Source organism: Triticum dicoccoides, chromosome 1B, assembly GCF_002162155.2.
Source record: "Triticum dicoccoides isolate Atlit2015 ecotype Zavitan chromosome 1B, WEW_v2.0, whole genome shotgun sequence".
Lineage (NCBI taxonomy): Eukaryota > Viridiplantae > Streptophyta > Magnoliopsida > Poales > Poaceae > Triticum > Triticum dicoccoides.
The window spans coordinates 694618907-694637994 of record NC_041381.1 but is presented as its reverse complement, the minus strand read 5'-3'; the positions used below and the strand labels follow the sequence as shown (position 1 = coordinate 694637994).

Sequence of the window (19088 nt, the reverse complement as noted above, 5' to 3'; positions counted from 1 at the left end):
ATCATAGATAGCAACTATGTTCTCATAATCAATTGGAACCTCTTCCGAAATAGTGGATTCATCACTAAATAAAGTCATGACCTCTCCAAATCCACTTTGATCATTATACTCATCATAAATAGGAGGCGTGCTTTCATCATAATAAATTTGCTCATCAAAACTTGGGGGACAAAAAATATCATATTCATCAAACATAGCATCCCCAAGCTTGTGGCTTTGCATATCATTAGCATCATGGGTATTCAAAGAATTCATACTAACAACATTGCAATCATGCTCATCATTCACACATTTTATGCCAAGCATTCTACGTAATATTTCTTCTAGTACTTGAGCACAATTTTCCTTCCCATCATTTTCATGAAAGACATTAAAACGATGAAGCATATGAGGCAAACTTAATTCCATTTTTTGTAGTTTTCTTTTATAGACTAAACTAGTGATAAAACAAGAAACAAAAAGATTCGATTGCAAGATCTGAATATATACCTTCAAGCACTCACCTCCCCGGCAACGACGCTAGAAAAGAGGTTGATGTCTACTACACAACCTTCTTCTTGTAGACATTGTTGGGCCTCCAAGTGCAGAGGTTTGTAGGATAGTAGCAAATTTCCCTCAAGTGGATGACCTAAGGTTTATCAATCAGTGGGAGGCGTAGGATGAAGATAGTCTCTCTCAAACAACCCTGCAACCAAATAGCAAAGAGTCTCTTGTGTCCCCAACACACCCAATACAATGGTAAATTGTATAGGTGCACTAGTTCGGCGAAGAGATGGTGATACAAGTGCAATATGGATGGTAGATATAGGTTTTTGTAATCTAAAAATATAAAAACAGCAAGGTAACTAATGATAAAAGTGAGCACAAACGGTATTGCAATGCTAGGAAACAAGGGCTAAGGTTCATACTTTCACTAGTGCAAATTCTCTCAACAATAATAACATAACTGGATCATAAAACTATCCCTCAATATGCAACAAAGAGTCACTCCAAAGTCACTAATAGCGGATAACAAACAAAGATATTACTATAGGGTACGAAACCACCTCAAAGTTATCCTTTCTGATCGATCTATTCAAGAGTCCGTAGTAAAATAAGATGAATCTATTCTTTCCGTTCGATCTATCATAGAGTTGGTACTAGAATAACACCTTAAGACACATATCAACCAAAACCCTAATGTCACCTAGATACTCCAATGTCACCTCAAGTATCCATGGGCATGATTATATGATATGCATCACACAATCTCAATTCATCTATTCAACTAACACAAAGTACTTCAAAGAGTGCCCCAAAGTTTCTACCGAAGAGTCAAGACGAAAACGTGTGCCAACCCCTATGCATAGATTCCCAAGGTCATGTAACCCGCAAGTTGATCACCAAAACATACATCAAGTGAATCAATAGAATACCCCATTGTCACCACAGGTATCCCAAGCAAGACATACATCAAGTGTTCTCAAATCCTTAAAGACTCAATCCGATAAGATAACTTCAAAAGGGAAAACTCAATCCATTACAAGAGGTAGAGGGGGAGAAACATCATAAGATCCAACTATAATAGCAAAGCTCGCGATACATCAAGATCGTGCCAAATCAAGAACACGAGAGAGATAGAGAGATCAAACACATAGCTACTGGTACATACCCTCAGCCCCGAGGGCGAACTACTCCCTCCTCGTCATGGAGAGCGCCGAGATGATGAAGATGGCCAGCGGTGAGGGATCCCTCCTCCGGCAGGGTGCCGGAACAGGGTCCCGATTGGGTTTTGGTGGCTACAGAGGCTTGCGGCGGCGGAACTCCTGATCTAGGTTATTTTCTGGAGGTTTCAGTATTTATAGGAATTTTTGGCGTAGGTCTCACGTCAGGGGGGTCTCCGGGTTGTCCACGAGGTAGGGGGTGCCCCCCTAGGGCGCACGCTCCACCCTCGTGGGCAGCCCGGGACTCTTCCCGCCCGACTATTGCACTCTTGGGGCTTCTTTTGGTCCATAAAAATTCATCAAAAATTGCCACGTCAATTGGACTCCGTTTGGTATTCCTTTTCTGTAAAACTCAAAAACAAGGAAAAAAACAGAAACTGGCACTGGGCTCTAGGTTAATAGGTTAGTCCCAAAAATCGTATAAAATAGCATATAAATGCATATAAAACATCATAGATGGATAATATAATAGCATGGAGCAATAAAAAATTATATATATGTTGGAGACGTATCAGCAGCCTTCGGTGACCCCTTCAGCCTCGGTGGGAGCCGGGATAATTTCCAGGGTTGTTGGAGTGCCGTGTCTAGTACCGACTTTGCGTAACGAGCGTCTGCCCAAAGATTTTAAGGGTCCTCCCAAGGTGCCTGAGGGAGTCCCGGATTAGGGGTGTTGTATGACCGGACTAATACCTTTGGTCGGACTCCTGGACTATGAAGATACAAGATTGAAGACTTCGTCCCGCGTCCGGATGGGACTTTCCTTGGCGTGGAAGGCAAGCTTGGCGATACGGATATGTAGATCTCCTCCCATTGTAACCGACTCTGTGTAACCCTAGCCCTCTCCGGTGTCTATATAAACCGAAGGGTTTTAGTTCGTAGGATGAACACCAATCATACCATAGGCTAGCTTCTAGGGTTTAGCCTCTCTGATCTCGTGGTAGATCTACTCTTGTACTACCCATATCATCAATATTAATCAAGCAGGAGTAGGGTTTTACCTCCATCGAGAGGGCCCGAACCTGGGTAAAAACATCGTGTCCCTTGTCTCCTGTTACCATCCGCCTAGACGCACAGTTCGGGACCCCCTACCTGAGTTCCACCGGTTTTGACACCAACATTGGTGCTTTCATTGAGAGTTCCTCCGTGTCGTCATCTTTAGGCCCGATGTCTCCTCCAATCATCAACAATGACGTGGTCCAGGGCTCGTCTTTTCGCCCCGGACAGATCTTCGTATTCGGCGACTTTGCACTGCAGGCCAATTCGCTTGGCCATCTAGAGCAGATCGAAAGCTACACCCCTGGCCATCAGGTCAGTTTTGGAAGTTTGAACTACACGGCTGACGTCCACAGAGACTTGATCTTTGACGGGTTCGAGCCATAGCCGAGTGCGCCGCACTGTCACGATGGGCATGATCTAGCTCTGCCGCCGAACAGTGCCCAGGAGGCCGCCCCAGTGTCCGCTCCGACCCTTAGCTCGGAGCCGACTGCGCCAATCGAGGACGGGTGGCTGGACACCGCCTCGGGGGCTGCAATCTATACGGCGATCGAGCCGAACACCAGCCTTGTCCTTTGCGAAGCTCGTGACTCCAAGGTGCCGGACTCCTTTTCGGACTCCGAACCTTCCGCGCCCCTGCCGATCGAACCCGATTGGGCTCCGATCATGGAGTTCGCCGCCGCGGACATCTTTCAGCACTCGCCCTTTGGCGACATTCTGAATTCACTAAAGTCTCTCTCTTTATCAGGAGAGCCCTGGCCGGACTATGGTCAGCAAGATTGGGATGCGGACGACAAAGAAATTCAAAGCCCACCCACCACCCACTTCGTAGCCAATGTCGATGATTTAACCGATATGCTCGACTTCGACTCCGAAGACATCGACAGTATGGACGCCGATGCAGGAGACGACCAAGAACTAGCGCCTATAGGGCACTGGAAGGCCACCTCGTCATATGACATATACATGGTGGACACCCCAAAAGAAGGGAATGGCGACGGAACAACGGAGGATGGCCCCTCCAAGAAGCAGCCTAAGCGCCAGCGTCAGCGGCGCCGCTCTAAATCCCGCCAAAGCAAAAATGGCGATTCCGGCACGGGAGATAATAACACCCCGGACAGCGCCGAAGACAACCCCCTCCAGCAGGACTTGCTAGCTGACAGATGGACTGAAGTCCTTGCGGCCGAAGAGTATGAACTCGAACGCCCCTCCAAGAGCTACCCAAAGCGCAGGCTGCTACCCCGATTAGAGGAAGCACCTAAACCTACATCACCAGCGCATGACGGGGCCGACCGGCCACCTCGTGGTCGCGACAGAGAGGCCTCTCGGCCATCCACTCAAGCCGCACCCCGACGTCACTCAAAAAATACCAAGGCACGAGGAAATGCGCCAGACCTGCGAGACATATTGGAGGACAAGGCAAGGCAAACAAGATCGATCTACGGATCGCATGGGCGCCCCACAGCACGTGACGATAACCGTCATGTCGGATATGGCAAATACGGCCAGGCCGACCACAGCAGACAAAGCTCATTTGAGCTACATCGTGATATAGCCCAGTACAGAGGCGCCGCACACCCACTATGTTTCACAGATGAAGTAATGGATCGTCAAATCCCCGAGGGTTTTAAACCCGTAAACATCGAATCATATGATGGCACAACAGATCCTGCGGTATGGATCGAGGACTATCTCCTTCATATCCACATGGCCCACGGTGATGATCTACACGCTATCAAATACCTCCCACTCAAGCTTAAAGGACCAGCTCGGCATTGGCTTAACAGCTTGCCAGCAGAGTCAATTGGTTGCTGTGAGGACCTGGAAGCCGCATTCCTCGACAATTTCCAGGGCACCTATGGGCGACCACTAGACGCCAATGACCTAAGCCACATCATTCAGCAGCCAGATGAATCGGCCAGAAAATTCTGGACACGGTTCCTAACCAAGAAAAATCAAATAGTCGACTGTCCGGACGTAGAGGCCCTCGCAGCCTTCAAACATAACATGGCGCCTCCGCACTCCGCTTGCCAGCCGTACACAACCTTCGGCTTGACATTGAAGGTCTTCAGCCATAAGCCGAAGTGGGGCTTGATGCGGAGGAAAACCTCGCACACGATGATAAATGTCGAGATGTTGAGGATGAAGTTCGGGGCCAGATCGTGGAAATCCAGGCCGTAGTACAACGTGAGCCCCTGGACAAATGGGTGGAGTGGGAAGCCCAGTCCACGAAGGAAATGGGGGAGGAACACCACCCTCTCATGGGGCCTGGGGGTGGGGATGAGCTGCCCCTTGTTGGGAAGCCGGTGCGCAATGTCTTTCGACAAGTATCTGGCTTTCCTCAACTTTTTGATGTGCCCTTCCATGATGGAGGAGGCCATCCACCTGCCTCCCGCTTCGGACATCGCTGGAGGAGGTTGAGGTGGGAAGTGCGGACTTGGGCACTGGAGCTCGAGTGCGCGGAGATGGATAAGCAAAGGAGGAAGAATGCGTAGATGGAAAAGGTGGATCCTTATCCCCTTATATGGGCGGACGAGACTATGTGCCCCCACCAGCCTGGTAAAACCCGCTTATCTCCCAAGCGCCGTGATTAATGGCACGGTTGGGTTACCCACGCCCGTATTGATGAGAATCCCGGAATAAGGGGACACGATCTCTGCTTTGACAAGACGTGCCAAAGAAACCGCCTTGCTAAACGCGCTGAGGTGGGACAGTAAAATGATTCGAATGAAGGCTTGGCCGTGGCATGATGTCACGCTGCGGAATACGTCAGTAGATTAGATTTATACAAATATTATTCTCTCTACGGTGGTATGTGGAACTTATTTTGCAGAGCCGGACATTATCCTTGTGTTCAAAATCTTCTATGAAGTATTCGGAGGAGGAACCCGCCTTGCAATGCCGAAGACAATCTGCGTGCCGGACTCTCATCATTGAAGCCTGGTTCAGGGGCTACTGAGGGAGTCCCGGATTAGGGGGTGTCCGTATGACTGGACTAATACCTTTGGCCGGACTCCTGGACTATGAAGATACAAGATTGAAGACTTCGTCCCGTGTCCGGATGGAACTTTCCTTGGCGTGGAAGGCAAGCTTGGCGATACAGATATGTAGATCTCCTCCCATTGTAATCGACTCTGTGTAATCCTAGCCCTCTTCAGTGTTTATATAAACCGGAGGGTTTTAGTCCGTAGGACGAACAACAATCATACCATAGGCTATCTTCTAGGGTTTAGCCTCTCTGATCTCGTGGTAGATCTACTCTTGTACTACCCATATCATCGGTATTAATCAAGCAGGAGTAGGGTTTTACCTCCATCGAGAGGGCCCGAACCTGGGTAAAAACATCGTGTCCCTTGTCTCCTGTTACCATCCGCCTAGACGCACAGTTCGGGACCCCCTATCCGAGATCCGCCGGTTTTGACACCGACAGTGCCCAATTATGCAGCTGGTCTTCCTCTGAAGCTTAGATTGAGAGTTATGAGTTAGCCATGGAAATATTGGATGTCAATGATGCCGTCTGTGCCAAATAATTTACTATGATGTTGGAAGGGCCAGCTCATACGTGGTTAAAAGGCCTACCTCCTAATTCTACCAGTTCATGGGCGGAGTTGAAGGCGCGTTTTACCAAAAAATTTCAAGGGACATGCAAGCATCCCCTGACGATTGTTGATTTGGATCAATGTGTGTAGCCTGAGGATGAGTCGGCCCACCATTGGGTCCGGCAGGTCTCCACTATTATTCACTCGTCTGATAATATCATGACGGCTCAGGCGGTTCTGATTTTAAAGAAGAAATGTCACTTTGTGCCCCTCAAGCAGAAGCTCGGGCGGCTCGAGCGCACTTGCCAGGACATGGGTGAACTCATGGCGACTCTCATTAAATATGTAGACTCTCATAGTATAAAGGACCCTAGTTTTTATGATGATAAATCCAACAAAGGCAAAAAGAACGGCGGTGTTAAGGGTCAGCCACAGAATGTGGCAGGGAATAATGGCAATAATGAAGGTAATGGTGGTAAGTGAAGAAACCATGATGGCGGGTCAGATCTAGTGGTAACACCAACACTGTGTATAAAAACCAGCGTCCTCCGGCGGCTCTGTCGATGCGTCACAGCGAACGGTGCGAGTGGGAAGTAAAGTAGCGAGAAACCGCCGCGGTCGAGAGTCAATGTGGTGGGTTGGGAACATCAAATTAGTCTCGTGAAATGTTTAATGAAATATGTTTTCGTACTATGTGTATTTTGTGTTGTAGATCTTAACATATTTTTCTATGGGTTGGTCAACCTTAAATAAGTTTGACTTGGTACAAATTGAGAACTTCAATTATTTTAAAATAGAGGGAGTATTGGTTTAGCCTATTTTATTATACTTCCGCTTATGTGTACCACTTGTTTGGGAAGATATCGTGTGATAGCATGCCACAGAAAAACAATCAAAATTTGCATGTTTCAAGAAAATTGAATTTGTTTTCAATGTTCAGACATATATATCTACTATCAATAAAAAATCAAATCCAAATTCAAAATCTATTTGAAGAAACAAAAAAGAAAAATCCACTCAATTCATATTTATAGTTTAGAGTTGATTTTTCTAGAGATTGTAGACATATGTCTTGGGAACATTAACACTTTTTTTGAAACAATAAAATTTCATTTTTAAAACATGCATTGTATCATGTGATGGTTGGTATCATCTAAATGTAACACCTTCTCACCACATTTTTACCACCTATGGAGTTCACTTGCACCTATGCATAGTTTCATTTAGCTGGCAAAGTAGAATCCATATTGTTTTAGTTGCTTAATTATTCAAGACTGAGAGAAACCTCTTGATTACTTAATGATAATTAACTTATTGCCTCCTTGCTACAAACACAAGGGCCAATTTACATAGACACATGACTCATTATCCTATTTGAACTTGTTTATTCTGAAGAGATACATGAATGGACAAAATGATGAAAAGTCCCAGCTAACAAATGCGAGAGCCAAATTCAAGGACAAACCATCTCATACAATCTAGAGTTCCCTATTGTTTGCCAAAAATAAAAAAGGGTTGCCCTATTAGATCGGAAACCGCTGGGCAATATGACTATGCAATCCTCTATCAAGATATTTGTTAGCCTGGTACATAGTAAATAATTCATTGAGTATTTAAAAACACCATAGATAAACACATATAGTACATCCAAATGATATAGATTGCTTCCATTAATGAATGTGGTTTTCTCAACAACAAAATAGTTCTTTGCTTCTATTTAGGTAATGTTCAGTCCAATGAAATATCTCAGACCAACTATAAAAATAATATAATTTCAGAATAAATTGAGGTTCTAATTTAGCAACATTACATTTGTAATGATGAATGCTTAAATTGTATAATAATGCATTTTAGCTGAAATACATGTGGTTAATACATTAGGTACAATAATAAGAATTCTTAATGTTGTATTGCTAAATGTTATATCACTGAAAAAATTGTGTGTATTTAGTGTTATATATATATAAGTGAAAATGTTTAATTATAAAAACAAGCGTCACCAATGCCACAACGCACAATTTTGAAATGTGAGTGACATTGCACAGTCGTGCCCCCTCACCATCACCCATCTTCACCATGGTCCATAATAGAACGAAGGCGGCCCAACAGAATTCTAGGCTCCTCAATCGATCCGTTAGTATGAATGTCAAGTAAGTAGCGAGAAAATGATACGATCGGGAGTAAATGTGGAAGTGGGACTTGGGATCGGATATTGATGCGTTGGTGACGTTTGGAAGGAGCGCGTGTGGCTTCGTGCATGGAGAGACAACGAACATGTGGTATCTTCTCTGCTCCCAGGTGGACGTGTTTTTACCAAGGGAAATGCTTGCGTGCAAATAAAATAAGAATATAAAATCATGTATGTAGATATATTTAAAAATCTATCCGCGCAAGTGGTGTTCATGAACTCAATAATCATGTGTTTTGGCCCATGAGGAATTTTCATATCAGACAGTGGTGTTGATGGGTCTCTGCACCAAATGTCAATTAAATCCAAGAGTAGTTTAAGGTGAAGTAGCAGAGGAATTGCATATTTCTTGGTAGCAACATCATGTTGAGCTATATCTCTAATGATTTCAGCTAGTGTGTGTCAGAGCCTTCTGAGGCTCCACCAGTTTCTTCAGGCTGGGAAGAGGACCACTATCAGCAGGAGACTTGGTGTTCTACCTCTTCGATACTTGCAGAAACTGCATGTGTATTGCCAAAAGCAAATGAGATGTCGGTAGTGCGCTGACAGGTAGTAGGTGCAGGCATTGAAGATTTTGGCACCAAAGATTTTGGTGCATCAGTTGTTTGCCTTGAAGAGCTTGCTTCACTAGGCTTATGCTTCGAGGCCTTCTTATTCAGTTGCGACTTCTTTGGAGATAGTGAGCTTGGCCCAGCTTCAGGATACACCATCAGCTTCAGCATCCTTTTCGGCAATTTTTCCTCCACTTGCTCAGATGCTAGTTCCATTTAGTGGGAAATTCGTCATCACGACGAATGCTTTTGAAGTTTGTTCTCACACCTTCTCAGGCGGAGGACTATTTTCGATGCCTAATTCCATCATAGGTTGCTTCACAGCAAAGGCTACCATGTAACACTTGGTAACATAGCGATAATTCAACCGTTCTTTCGCCCAATACCTCTTGGAGTTTTTGTTTCACGTTCTTCAGGAGTGCAATAGCCAGCATAAAGTTCATCCAAAATTTCAAACACGGTGAAGAGATCTTTCTTTTTTCCTCCTTTATAAACCTTCTTCTTAGGATTTTGATCGGCCATGTTCTTCAACTGAGGTTTTAGCTCTGATAAATATGAAGAGGTCTAAAGATTTTGCTCTAGTAACATTGCAAATGAATTCGGATTGTGATAACCGTTTGATTCGGCTGTAGACATTTTCAAAGGCTTGAATGTCACCTAGAGGGGGGGTGAATATGTGGTTCAAAAACAATTACGTTTCTGGCTTGAAAAGACACGGAATAAAACTAGCATTTAATTTATCAAGCAAAAAACCCAAATAAGGTAGGCTTAATGATACGTCTCCAACATATCTATATTTTTTTATTATTCCATGCTATTATATTATCCATCTTAATATGCTATAATATATCATTTTTGGGGCTAACTTATTAACCTCGTGCCTAGTGCCAGTTTCTGTTTTTTCTTGTTTTTGACTTTTATAGAAAAGGAATATCAAACGGAGTCCAAACAGAATAAAACTTTTGATTTTTCTTGGACCAGAAGAAACCTACGAAACTTGGAGAGGAGGTAAGAAGACCCACAAGGCGGCCACAAGCCGTAGGGGCGCGCTCCGGAGGGGCAGGGCTTGTGGGCCCCTCGTGTCTCTTCCAACCCTAATCTCTCTACTACAAATCCTCAAATATCCCCCCTACACGAGAATGAGAGCCAAAAATAATAATTCCGCCGCCGCAAGCCTCTGACTTCGTGAGATCCCATCTTCGGGCCTTTTCTGGTACTCTGCCGGAGGGGGATTCGATCACGAAGGGCCTCTACATCAACCTTGCTGCCCTTCCGATGATGTGTGAGTAGTTTACCACAGACCAACGGGTCCATAGCTAGTAGCTAGATGGTTTTCTCTCTCTCTTTGATCTTCAATACAGTGTTCTCCTCGATGTTCTTAGAGATCTATTCGATGTAATCTTCCTTTGTAGTGTGTTTGTTGATATCCCATGAATTGTGGATTTCTGATCAGATTATCTATGAATATTATTTGAGTCTTCTCTGAATTCTTATATGCCTGATTAAGATAGCTTTGTATTAATCTTCGATCTATCGATTTGGTTTGGCCAACTAGATTGGTTTTTCTTGTAATGGGAGAAGTGCTTTGTGATGGGTTCAATCTTGCAGTCTCCTCTCCCAGTGACAGAAGGGGCAGCGAGGCATGTATAGCATTGTTGCCATTAAGGATAAAAAGATAGGATTTATATCATATTGCTTTAGTTTATCCCTCTACGTCAGGTCATCTTGCTTAAGGCGTTACTCTGTTCTTATGAACTTAGTACTCTAGATGCAGGCAGGAGCCGGTCGATGTGTGGAGTAATCGTTTTGGTCTACTTGTCACAGACGTGATGCCTATATTCATGATCATTGCCTTGGATATCATCATAACTTTGCGCTTTTCTATCGCTCAAAGTAATTTGTTCAAAACTATGCCCCCCGGGTCTACTTTTATCATATTATTTTCAGATCTATAAAATAAAAAACACAAAAATACCACGCTGAGTTTTATTTAATTTTATTTGTTTTATACCTCTCTAGTAGATCTCACTCTTGCAAGTGACCGTGAAGGGATTAACAACCCCTTTTTCGTGTTGTGTGCAAGTGTTTGTTAATTTGTGAAGGTGCATATATTGGGGACTTGCTTGTGCCTGCTACTGAATTGATACCTTGGTGCACTCCTCCGGGAGCGGCTCACGGCCGGGTGCACTCCTCCGGAAGCGGCTCACAGCCATATCCTACCCCATTGCACCCAGATGACACCCCAGACGACGGATCCAGACTGGTCAGAGTCAAATTCGCTACCCCCACTTCCCAATGTCGGAGATTGTCGGATGAGAGCTTGGGGCGGAGTGGATTGGATGGGATTGAAGTGGACTAATTAGGATTTGGTCCGATGCGCGAATGGAGACGAATATATATGTGGTCGATGGGCTAGCGCAGGCTGCCTCTGACGTGGCGGACACGCCCGGTCGTGCTCGGGTCATCCCAGATTTTGGCTAAGTACGAGGGGTGTCGATCAGCCAACCCAGGTGTTCGAGGCCGGTTTGAGGCACATCTCTGGGTTGTTTTTTTTATTATTTTATTTTGACTGGTCACTGTCAACTGCCCCGACGTTTAACGAGGTTTGAGACCCCACGGGTGTAGATGCTTTAGGTAGGGCAGAAATCCGACCATTAACCATGGGTTCATTATATTGCTTTTTTTTAGGTGACATTATATTGCATTTGTACAACACTTGGACAATCAAGGTTTTTTCAAAGTGAACTTGGGCAAGTTGAAGTCGAAGACCAGGATGCGGCAGTCAAGGAGAGGCTTGTAGCACTCAGATTTCGACGTATTTTCTTGCCAGCAGAAGAGATTTTCCCGTGGCAACCGAAAAGAGTTGCCAAACATTTCGACGTAGCACTAGCACTACTCCACGTCGCACTGCCATGCGGGGCCCATCCGTCCGGGTCCCCGGAGATATCGCGAGGCGTATGGCGACCGCGCACGTGGCGCGGGCCTCATCCACGCACCCGCTACCGCGCGTGCCCCGCTCCACGCCGCTGCCCCGCGCGCCGTCCGATCCTCAGGCCTCGCCACGCCCCGCCTGTCCGATCCCCCCATGCCGGTTTGAAATCATAGATGGCAGACACACTATCATCATTAATCGGGATTTTTATAGGAGTATAGATAAATAACTTATTGCCTCATCATTACAAACATAAGGGCCAATTTACACATACACATGACCTGTCTCGTATTTGAATATATTCTAAAGAGATACATGAATGAACAAAATGACGAGAAGTGTCAGCTAACAAAGGCGACAGCCAAATTCGAGGACAAACCACCTCATACAATCTAGAGTCCCCTATTGGCCAAAAAGGAAAAAGGGATATCCTATTAGGTCGGAAACCGCTGGGCAATATGATCATGCAATCCTCAATTAGGATATTTGTTAGCCTTGTACATAGTAAATAATTCATTGTGTATTTAAAAATACCGAATATAAACACATTCTAGTACATCCAAGTGCTACAGATTGTTTCCATTAATGAATGTGGTTTTCTCAACAAAAATAGTTGTTTGATTCTATTAGGTAATCAGTCCAATTGAATATCTCAGACCAACTACTAAAAATAATATAATTTCAGAATAAATTTATGTTCTAATTTAGCAACATTGCATTTGTAATGATGAATGCTTGAATTGTATCACAATGCATTTTAGCTAAAATGCACGTCGTTAATGCGTTAGATACATTAAAAAATTCTTAAAGTTGTACTGCTAAATGTTGCATCACTGAAAAAATTGTGTAGATTTAGTGGAATATATATAAATAAGTGAAAAAATTTAGTATAAAAACAAGGGTCACCAATTTCATAAAATGCAATTATGAAATATGAGAGTCATTGCAGCTGAGACAGAACAAAGTCAACCTTACTAAGGTTCATGGAATTGTAGATAGTTTTTTGGGGGTCGATGGAAAATGTACCTTTGATGAAGAGAACTCTTAGAAATTTGTGTGGCAAAAAACTATGGAGGTGTTTGCAGAACTTGGTTCAAAGGATCCGCAATTTACATATCGTGTTTAAGCTGATAAAGAAGGCAGGATCAGCGCACTGATGTGGACGAGTGGAACAGTACATTGCAATACACCTTTCTTTTATATTGTGACGTTTGATAAGATTTACCGGACAAATCTATATGACATATGCCTTTTTGGTTATTTGTTGGGATGAACAATCATTTCCATAGCATAATCTTGGCAGGCAAATTGGTCCGTGATGAGAAGATTGAAAGCTTTGAGTGGGTTTTTGCCAAGTTCATTAGGATGATGGGTGGTATACCACCAAAAACAATTCTATAAGGTTTGTTTCTGTACTAAAACACTTTACTTAATTTATATGTGCTGAAACTGATTTTTTTGGTTTCGAATGATTTGTGCAGGCCTGAATCATGCAATGAAGGTTGCCATAAAAATGGTCGCCGCCGAAACAACTGCAACAAAGCAGCAAAGCTTAACTAAATAACAAGTGATTGATACATGGTTGATGTAATCTGTAGCTCATGGTGAAAGAGGATATTTTCAGTTATGTTGTATTAAATTTTTCTAGCAGGTATGTGAACTGTGAGCCAGTGGATGTTTAGATTGGTAGCCTAGACTATATTATTGCAAACTTGATAGAATGCAGCTTACTGAATAAACCTAGTCCGTTGTACAGTGTAATATGAAACTGTGTTTTCCATGCGTGTGTGTGATCGATGATTCATTTAGCTGCTCTGAATTTTGCTTGTGTGATGCGTGCTCTGAATCTGTATGGAAATAGAATATGAGGTTTCTGCTTGCTGTATGGTCCAGAACATTAATGGTGCTTTCATTAACAACAACCACTAAGACAGGTGCACGCATGTAGTATCTGGTGATGTTCACAGAGTACTTAGGTGGACGGATACATAAGTTGTAGCTGACGTACCCCTGCATTTTGCATATTCAACGTGCAAAACCTTTTTTTTCTTTTTTATTAAGGGAAACCTCTTGTTGCGTTGACAAGGCGTACCAGAGAAGATTGGTCGCTCCTACGGTACGGCACAATAATTGGGCTAGGATGACGAAGTTAGTCCAGAATGTCGTGGACGATGGCCCATATCGTGTCCTCCCGTCCGAGCCACACGGGACCTGACTTGAGAGAGCAACTAGTTAACGAGCGCTTGTTCAGGAGCCTCGCAACGATCAGCGTTATTTGTCGCGGTCTCAACCATTCGTCACGTGTTATTTAGAGTTTTCAGCTTTTTCGCAGATTTTTTCGGGTTTTTTCGACGTTTTGGTTCTCCACCGGTCTTTATTTGCTTTTCGATAAAAAATATATGCAAAAGAATGCGTCTTTTTTCTTTCGCGAGAGTCATGGTTTTGCTTTTATGAGAGGCACGATTTTGCTTTCGCGAGAGTCACGGACGTGCCTCTCGGAAACGGGAACAAAATGTGTTTTCTGTTTTTTCTTTCTTTCGCGATAGTCACGGTTTTGCTTCCGCAAGAGGCACGGTTGTGCTTTCACGAGAATCACGACCGTGCTTCTTGGAAACGAAAAAAACATGTTTTTTATTTATTTTTCTTTCGTGAGAGTCATGATTTTGCTTCCACGAGAGGCACGTTTGTGCTTTCGTGAGTGTCACGGCCGTGCATCCTCGAAAACAAAAAAAAAATGTGTTTTTCTCTTTCTTTTCCTTCCGCGAGAGTCACGGTTTTGCTTCACGCGAGAGGCATGGTTGTGATTTCGTGAGAGGCATGGGCGTGCCTCTTTTGGAAAGGAAAAACACCCGTGCTCCCGGTTCGGTTTTTCGTCCGGTTTTTTTCATGAAAAAAATATATGTGTTACTAATAGTAAACCAATTTTATTTGGAGTTTGCTTTCAGCTGAACATGTTATAACTACAAATGAGGTGAGGCTTGATTAGGTGGCTTTGCAAGAACTAGTTCGTCAAAATCTATCAACATGGGATCTAGTTTTGAAGATCTCGACGCGGGAAATCCAACGGTGAAAACGGTTCAAGATTTGGACACACGGTTTAAGAGATAAAACATTTTCAATAAACGGATTTATAAAAAAAGAGAAAACTCCCAGGTTGCGACAAGTGGCGTGTTGCTTGCGACAAGTGGCGTGTTGCTTGCGACAAGTGACGCACATGCAGCACGCCACTTGTCGCAACCTAGGAGGTTTGAGTGATGTTTGCAATGAATACTCCTCAACTAGTGATTTCGCTGATTTGACGACATAATGTTTCTTGGTTCACAGTTGTGGGCCATGGATATAATACAATAACACATTAATTATACCTAGCCCTATATGTGATGTGTTAGGCATCTCGGAGTTAGACAACGGCAATGATACCGAGCTCACGGGTCATACCTATAATCCCATATTCGATCGGTTCGTGGACATGCTGACTAGGGATAAGTACAACATGTGGAGGTTTTGATCTAGGCTACTCTTCATCGGCGGTGGTTGATGTTCTATTACGCTGGTCCTATATGGCTTAGCATGATGACTTCTTGACTGACTACTACAAAAAGTTTTGTCCGGCTTTAGTGAGGGATGGACAATGACGGCGGCGCGCCTTCGGCTCGTTTCAGTGCTTATAGTCGTCGTTAGGTGGTCTACATATCTGGATGTAAATTTTATTATTTCTTATGTTCATTGTACTATCATGATTGAAGATCAATAGATTGAACGTTTTCTCTAAAAAAAATACGGCAGAAATCCAACCATTGACCATGGGCTCATCATATTGCATTGGTACAGCACTTGCACAATCAGAGTTTTTCAAGGTGAACTTGGGCAAGTTGAAGTCGAAGACCAGGATGCAGCAGTCAAGGAGAGGCTTGTGGCGCTCAGATTTCGACGTATTTTCCCGGCAGCGGGAGAGATTTCCCGTGGCAATCCAAAAGAGATGCCAAACATTTCGACGTATCACCAGTAGTACTCCACGTCGCACTGCCATGCGGGGCCCATCCGTCCGGGTCCCGGGAGATATCGCGAGGCGTATGGCGACCGCGCACGTGGCGCGCGCCTCATCCACGCACCCCCTCCCGCGCGCGCCCGGCTCCACGCCGCCGCCCCGCGCGCCGTCCGATCTTTGCGTCTCGCGACCTCCCGCCCGTCCGATCGCCCCGCGCCGGCTCGTGGCCGCCGTTGCTCGGCCAACCGCCGACGTACGTGTCCCGCCTCCGCATATATGGAAGGGGACGGCCGGCAGCAGAGCAGAGCACCGCATCGCACTGCTTCCACACGATCGGACTGAGCCGAGAGATTCTGGACTGTTCCACACGATCCATGACGTCCACGGTGACCACGCCCACGCCCAGCCGCCCGCTCCCGGCGGGGCCCCAGCGGCGCCGGTACAGGCCCACGGTGCTCGCCATCGCCGGCGGTAGCAAGCCGCCGCGCCGCCGGGCGCCCGCCGCCGCCACCAGCTGCGCGGCGCTCGCGGCGCCCGAGAAGCAGAGCACGGCGCCCTCCAAGCTCCCTGCTCCGTCGCCGGCGCCCGAGGGCACGGACTACGACGAGGTGGCCGCCACGCTGGAGACGCTGTACAAGCTGAGCCCCGTCATCGTGGAGGAGGACGGGAAGAGGAGCAAGAAGCAGGCGGCGACCAAGAAGAAGAGGAAGCAGGGGAGGGCGAAATCGGGAGCAGCGACGACGACGGCGGCGACGCTGAGGAGGACAGTGGTGGTGAGGAGCCAGCGGCGGCGCCGGATGGACCTGGGGAAGCGGGTGGAGATGCGGGATCTGGCCGCCGGCAAGGAGGACGAACACCGGGACGGGGAGCGCGCGTTCGAGGAGGCGCTGCTGCGGGAGCACGCCGTGTCGACGGACATGGGCAGCCTGGACTGGAGGCGGATGAAGATCCCGCCGGTGCTCTCCGCCCCGCAGAGCGCCCGCCTCTTCAAGATCATGCAGCCCATGAAGGTAATCAACCACGGATCAATTTAACTCTCTTCTTGAATCTTGATTCGATCGAGGAGGAGGAATCGGTAGCTGATCCAAGAACTCGCTAGCTGTATTTAGGTGCTAAACTGAATAACTGATGCACTTTTCAGGCCATTTTGGAGGTGCAAGAGAACCTGCGGAACGAGCTGCAGAGCGAGCCGACGGACGTGGAGGTCGCCGAGGCCATGAACATGCCGGTGCAGCGGCTACGGCGGCTCCGCGACGTGGGCCGGGCGGCGAGGAACAAGCTCATCAAGGTAAGCAACAACACTGACATTGATCTTTCTGTATTCTGAAAAATAGATATGATCCAACTGAAATTTGGGATGAGTGGCTGATGATGATGGGATGGGTACTTGTATAGCACAACCTACGGCTGGTCCTGTACGCGATCAACAAGTACTACCCGGACATGACCGGCGACGAGAGGTTCGCGGACCTGTGCCAGGCCGGCGCCAACGGGCTCATCACGGCCATCGACCGCTTCGAGCCCAAGCGCGGCTTCCGCATCTCCACCTACGCGCTCTTCTGGATCCGCCACTCCGTCGTCCGCGCCATGACGCTCTCCAGCTTCACCCGCTTTCCGTTCGCCATGGAATCGGTAATGCCTGCCGAGCTTGCCCAGCCGGTTCAGTCCGTCTTCAGTGCTCTGCACATTCTGCTTGTGTTTGTCAGAGACAGAAATGCTGGCATGTTGTACTATAAATTTTATCGCGCAGGAGAGGCAGGAGATCAACAGGGCGAGGGAGGAGCTGTCGTTCGAGCTCGGGAGGGCGCCGACGGACGAGGAGACGATGAAGAAAGTGGGGCTGTCGCCGGCGAGGTACCGCGACGTGGTGCGGATGACGAGGCCCACCTACTCGCTGCACTCGCGGAACCGTGTCACGCAGGAGGAGCTCATCAAGGAGGTCACCGACGTGGACGCCATCGGGGTCGACACCCACAAGCACAACCGCCTCCTCCGCCTCGCCATTGACGACCTCGTAAGCACATACAACAACATCAACATCAAGAGATTCATCTGTTTGGTTTCTTGATTTTGATTGATGATCATGTGGTGGATGGTGCAGCTGGATTCGCTGAAGCCCAAGGAGAGCGTGGTGATCAGGCAGAGGTTCGGGCTAGACGGCAGGGGGAGGCGCACGCTGAGCGAGATCGCCGGCAACCTGAGGATCTCGAGGGAGATGGTGCGCAAGTACGAGCTCAAGGCGCTGATGAAGCTCAAGCACCCCACCCGGGTCGACTACCTGCGAAGATACATGTGAAATTATCTGTATATATCTCGGTCGCGCACATACATACCGGTTCTCTAATTTGATTATGCTGCATATACTTACATTGCAAGATGGCATAGACTCATCATTGATTCCGTATTTCGGACATGTATATAAGTCTGTATATACGAGTGAGGTTGTATATATAATATTTGATTTAGACCTCGCGCTGATGTAATTCATAGCACGCAGAAAAGAAAATGGTCTCTGGTTTATTAGAAGAATATATAATGCATTACCTATTTGCAGGATGGGCTGAGTTTAAAGTTCAGAATAGGACTTGAATACACCTCCTCAACTTATAAACCATTTTCAATGAAGCTATGCAAAACCAGTTGATAAACACTGTCATGATCCTTCATGCATGGGAAAGACAATGGCAGCACATAAAGAACCCACTCCTCCATTTTGCATCCTACACTGGTTTGAAAGTGAAATCTAACAAGTCTATTGTGGTGCTAATTAAAAGTCTTTAGTCCTTTTCACAAAAAAAATTGTCTTTAATCCGCAAAAAAAAAGTCTTTGATCACGGAATGCAAACCCTTGCTTAATCTTTTGGATGTATGTTGGGCTCCTTCCCTTTTACCTATCTAGGACTTCCCCACTCAACAATGTAAAGCCAAAGACATAAGAATTTGTCCTTTGTCCTGCTTGGCTAATTTCACCCCATAAAGACTTACTGGATGATCAACCTTCTTATCATGTGGGGTGAAATTACAGCTTGTGAAATCAGTGTTATGCAGTTTACCCATTTACTACACGTACACTCTGTCCCTACCACTTTCAGTTTCTTAGAAGATTAATAAATACTTAAGGCACTGCTTTTGAAGAAAATATGACATGGAGGATAGAGGGACTGTTCTCTTCTCTTGGGACAAGTGTGCAACCC

General features: G+C 45.9%; 1 protein-coding gene across 1 annotated transcript; it reads left to right on the top strand.

Annotated features, from left to right (window-relative positions):
- Window positions 1-16217: 16217 nt before the first annotated feature.
- On the top strand, window positions 16218-18437 carry LOC119349771 (RNA polymerase sigma factor sigE, chloroplastic/mitochondrial-like). The gene is made up of 5 exons (XM_037617853.1): window positions 16218-16904; window positions 17036-17182; window positions 17290-17526; window positions 17645-17908; window positions 17996-18437. The coding sequence occupies exons 1-5, from the start codon at window positions 16269-16271 to the stop codon at window positions 18188-18190; spliced, it is 1479 nt and encodes a 492-aa protein (XP_037473750.1). The 5' UTR covers window positions 16218-16268; the 3' UTR covers window positions 18191-18437.
- The last annotated feature ends 651 nt before the right edge of the window (window positions 18438-19088 follow it).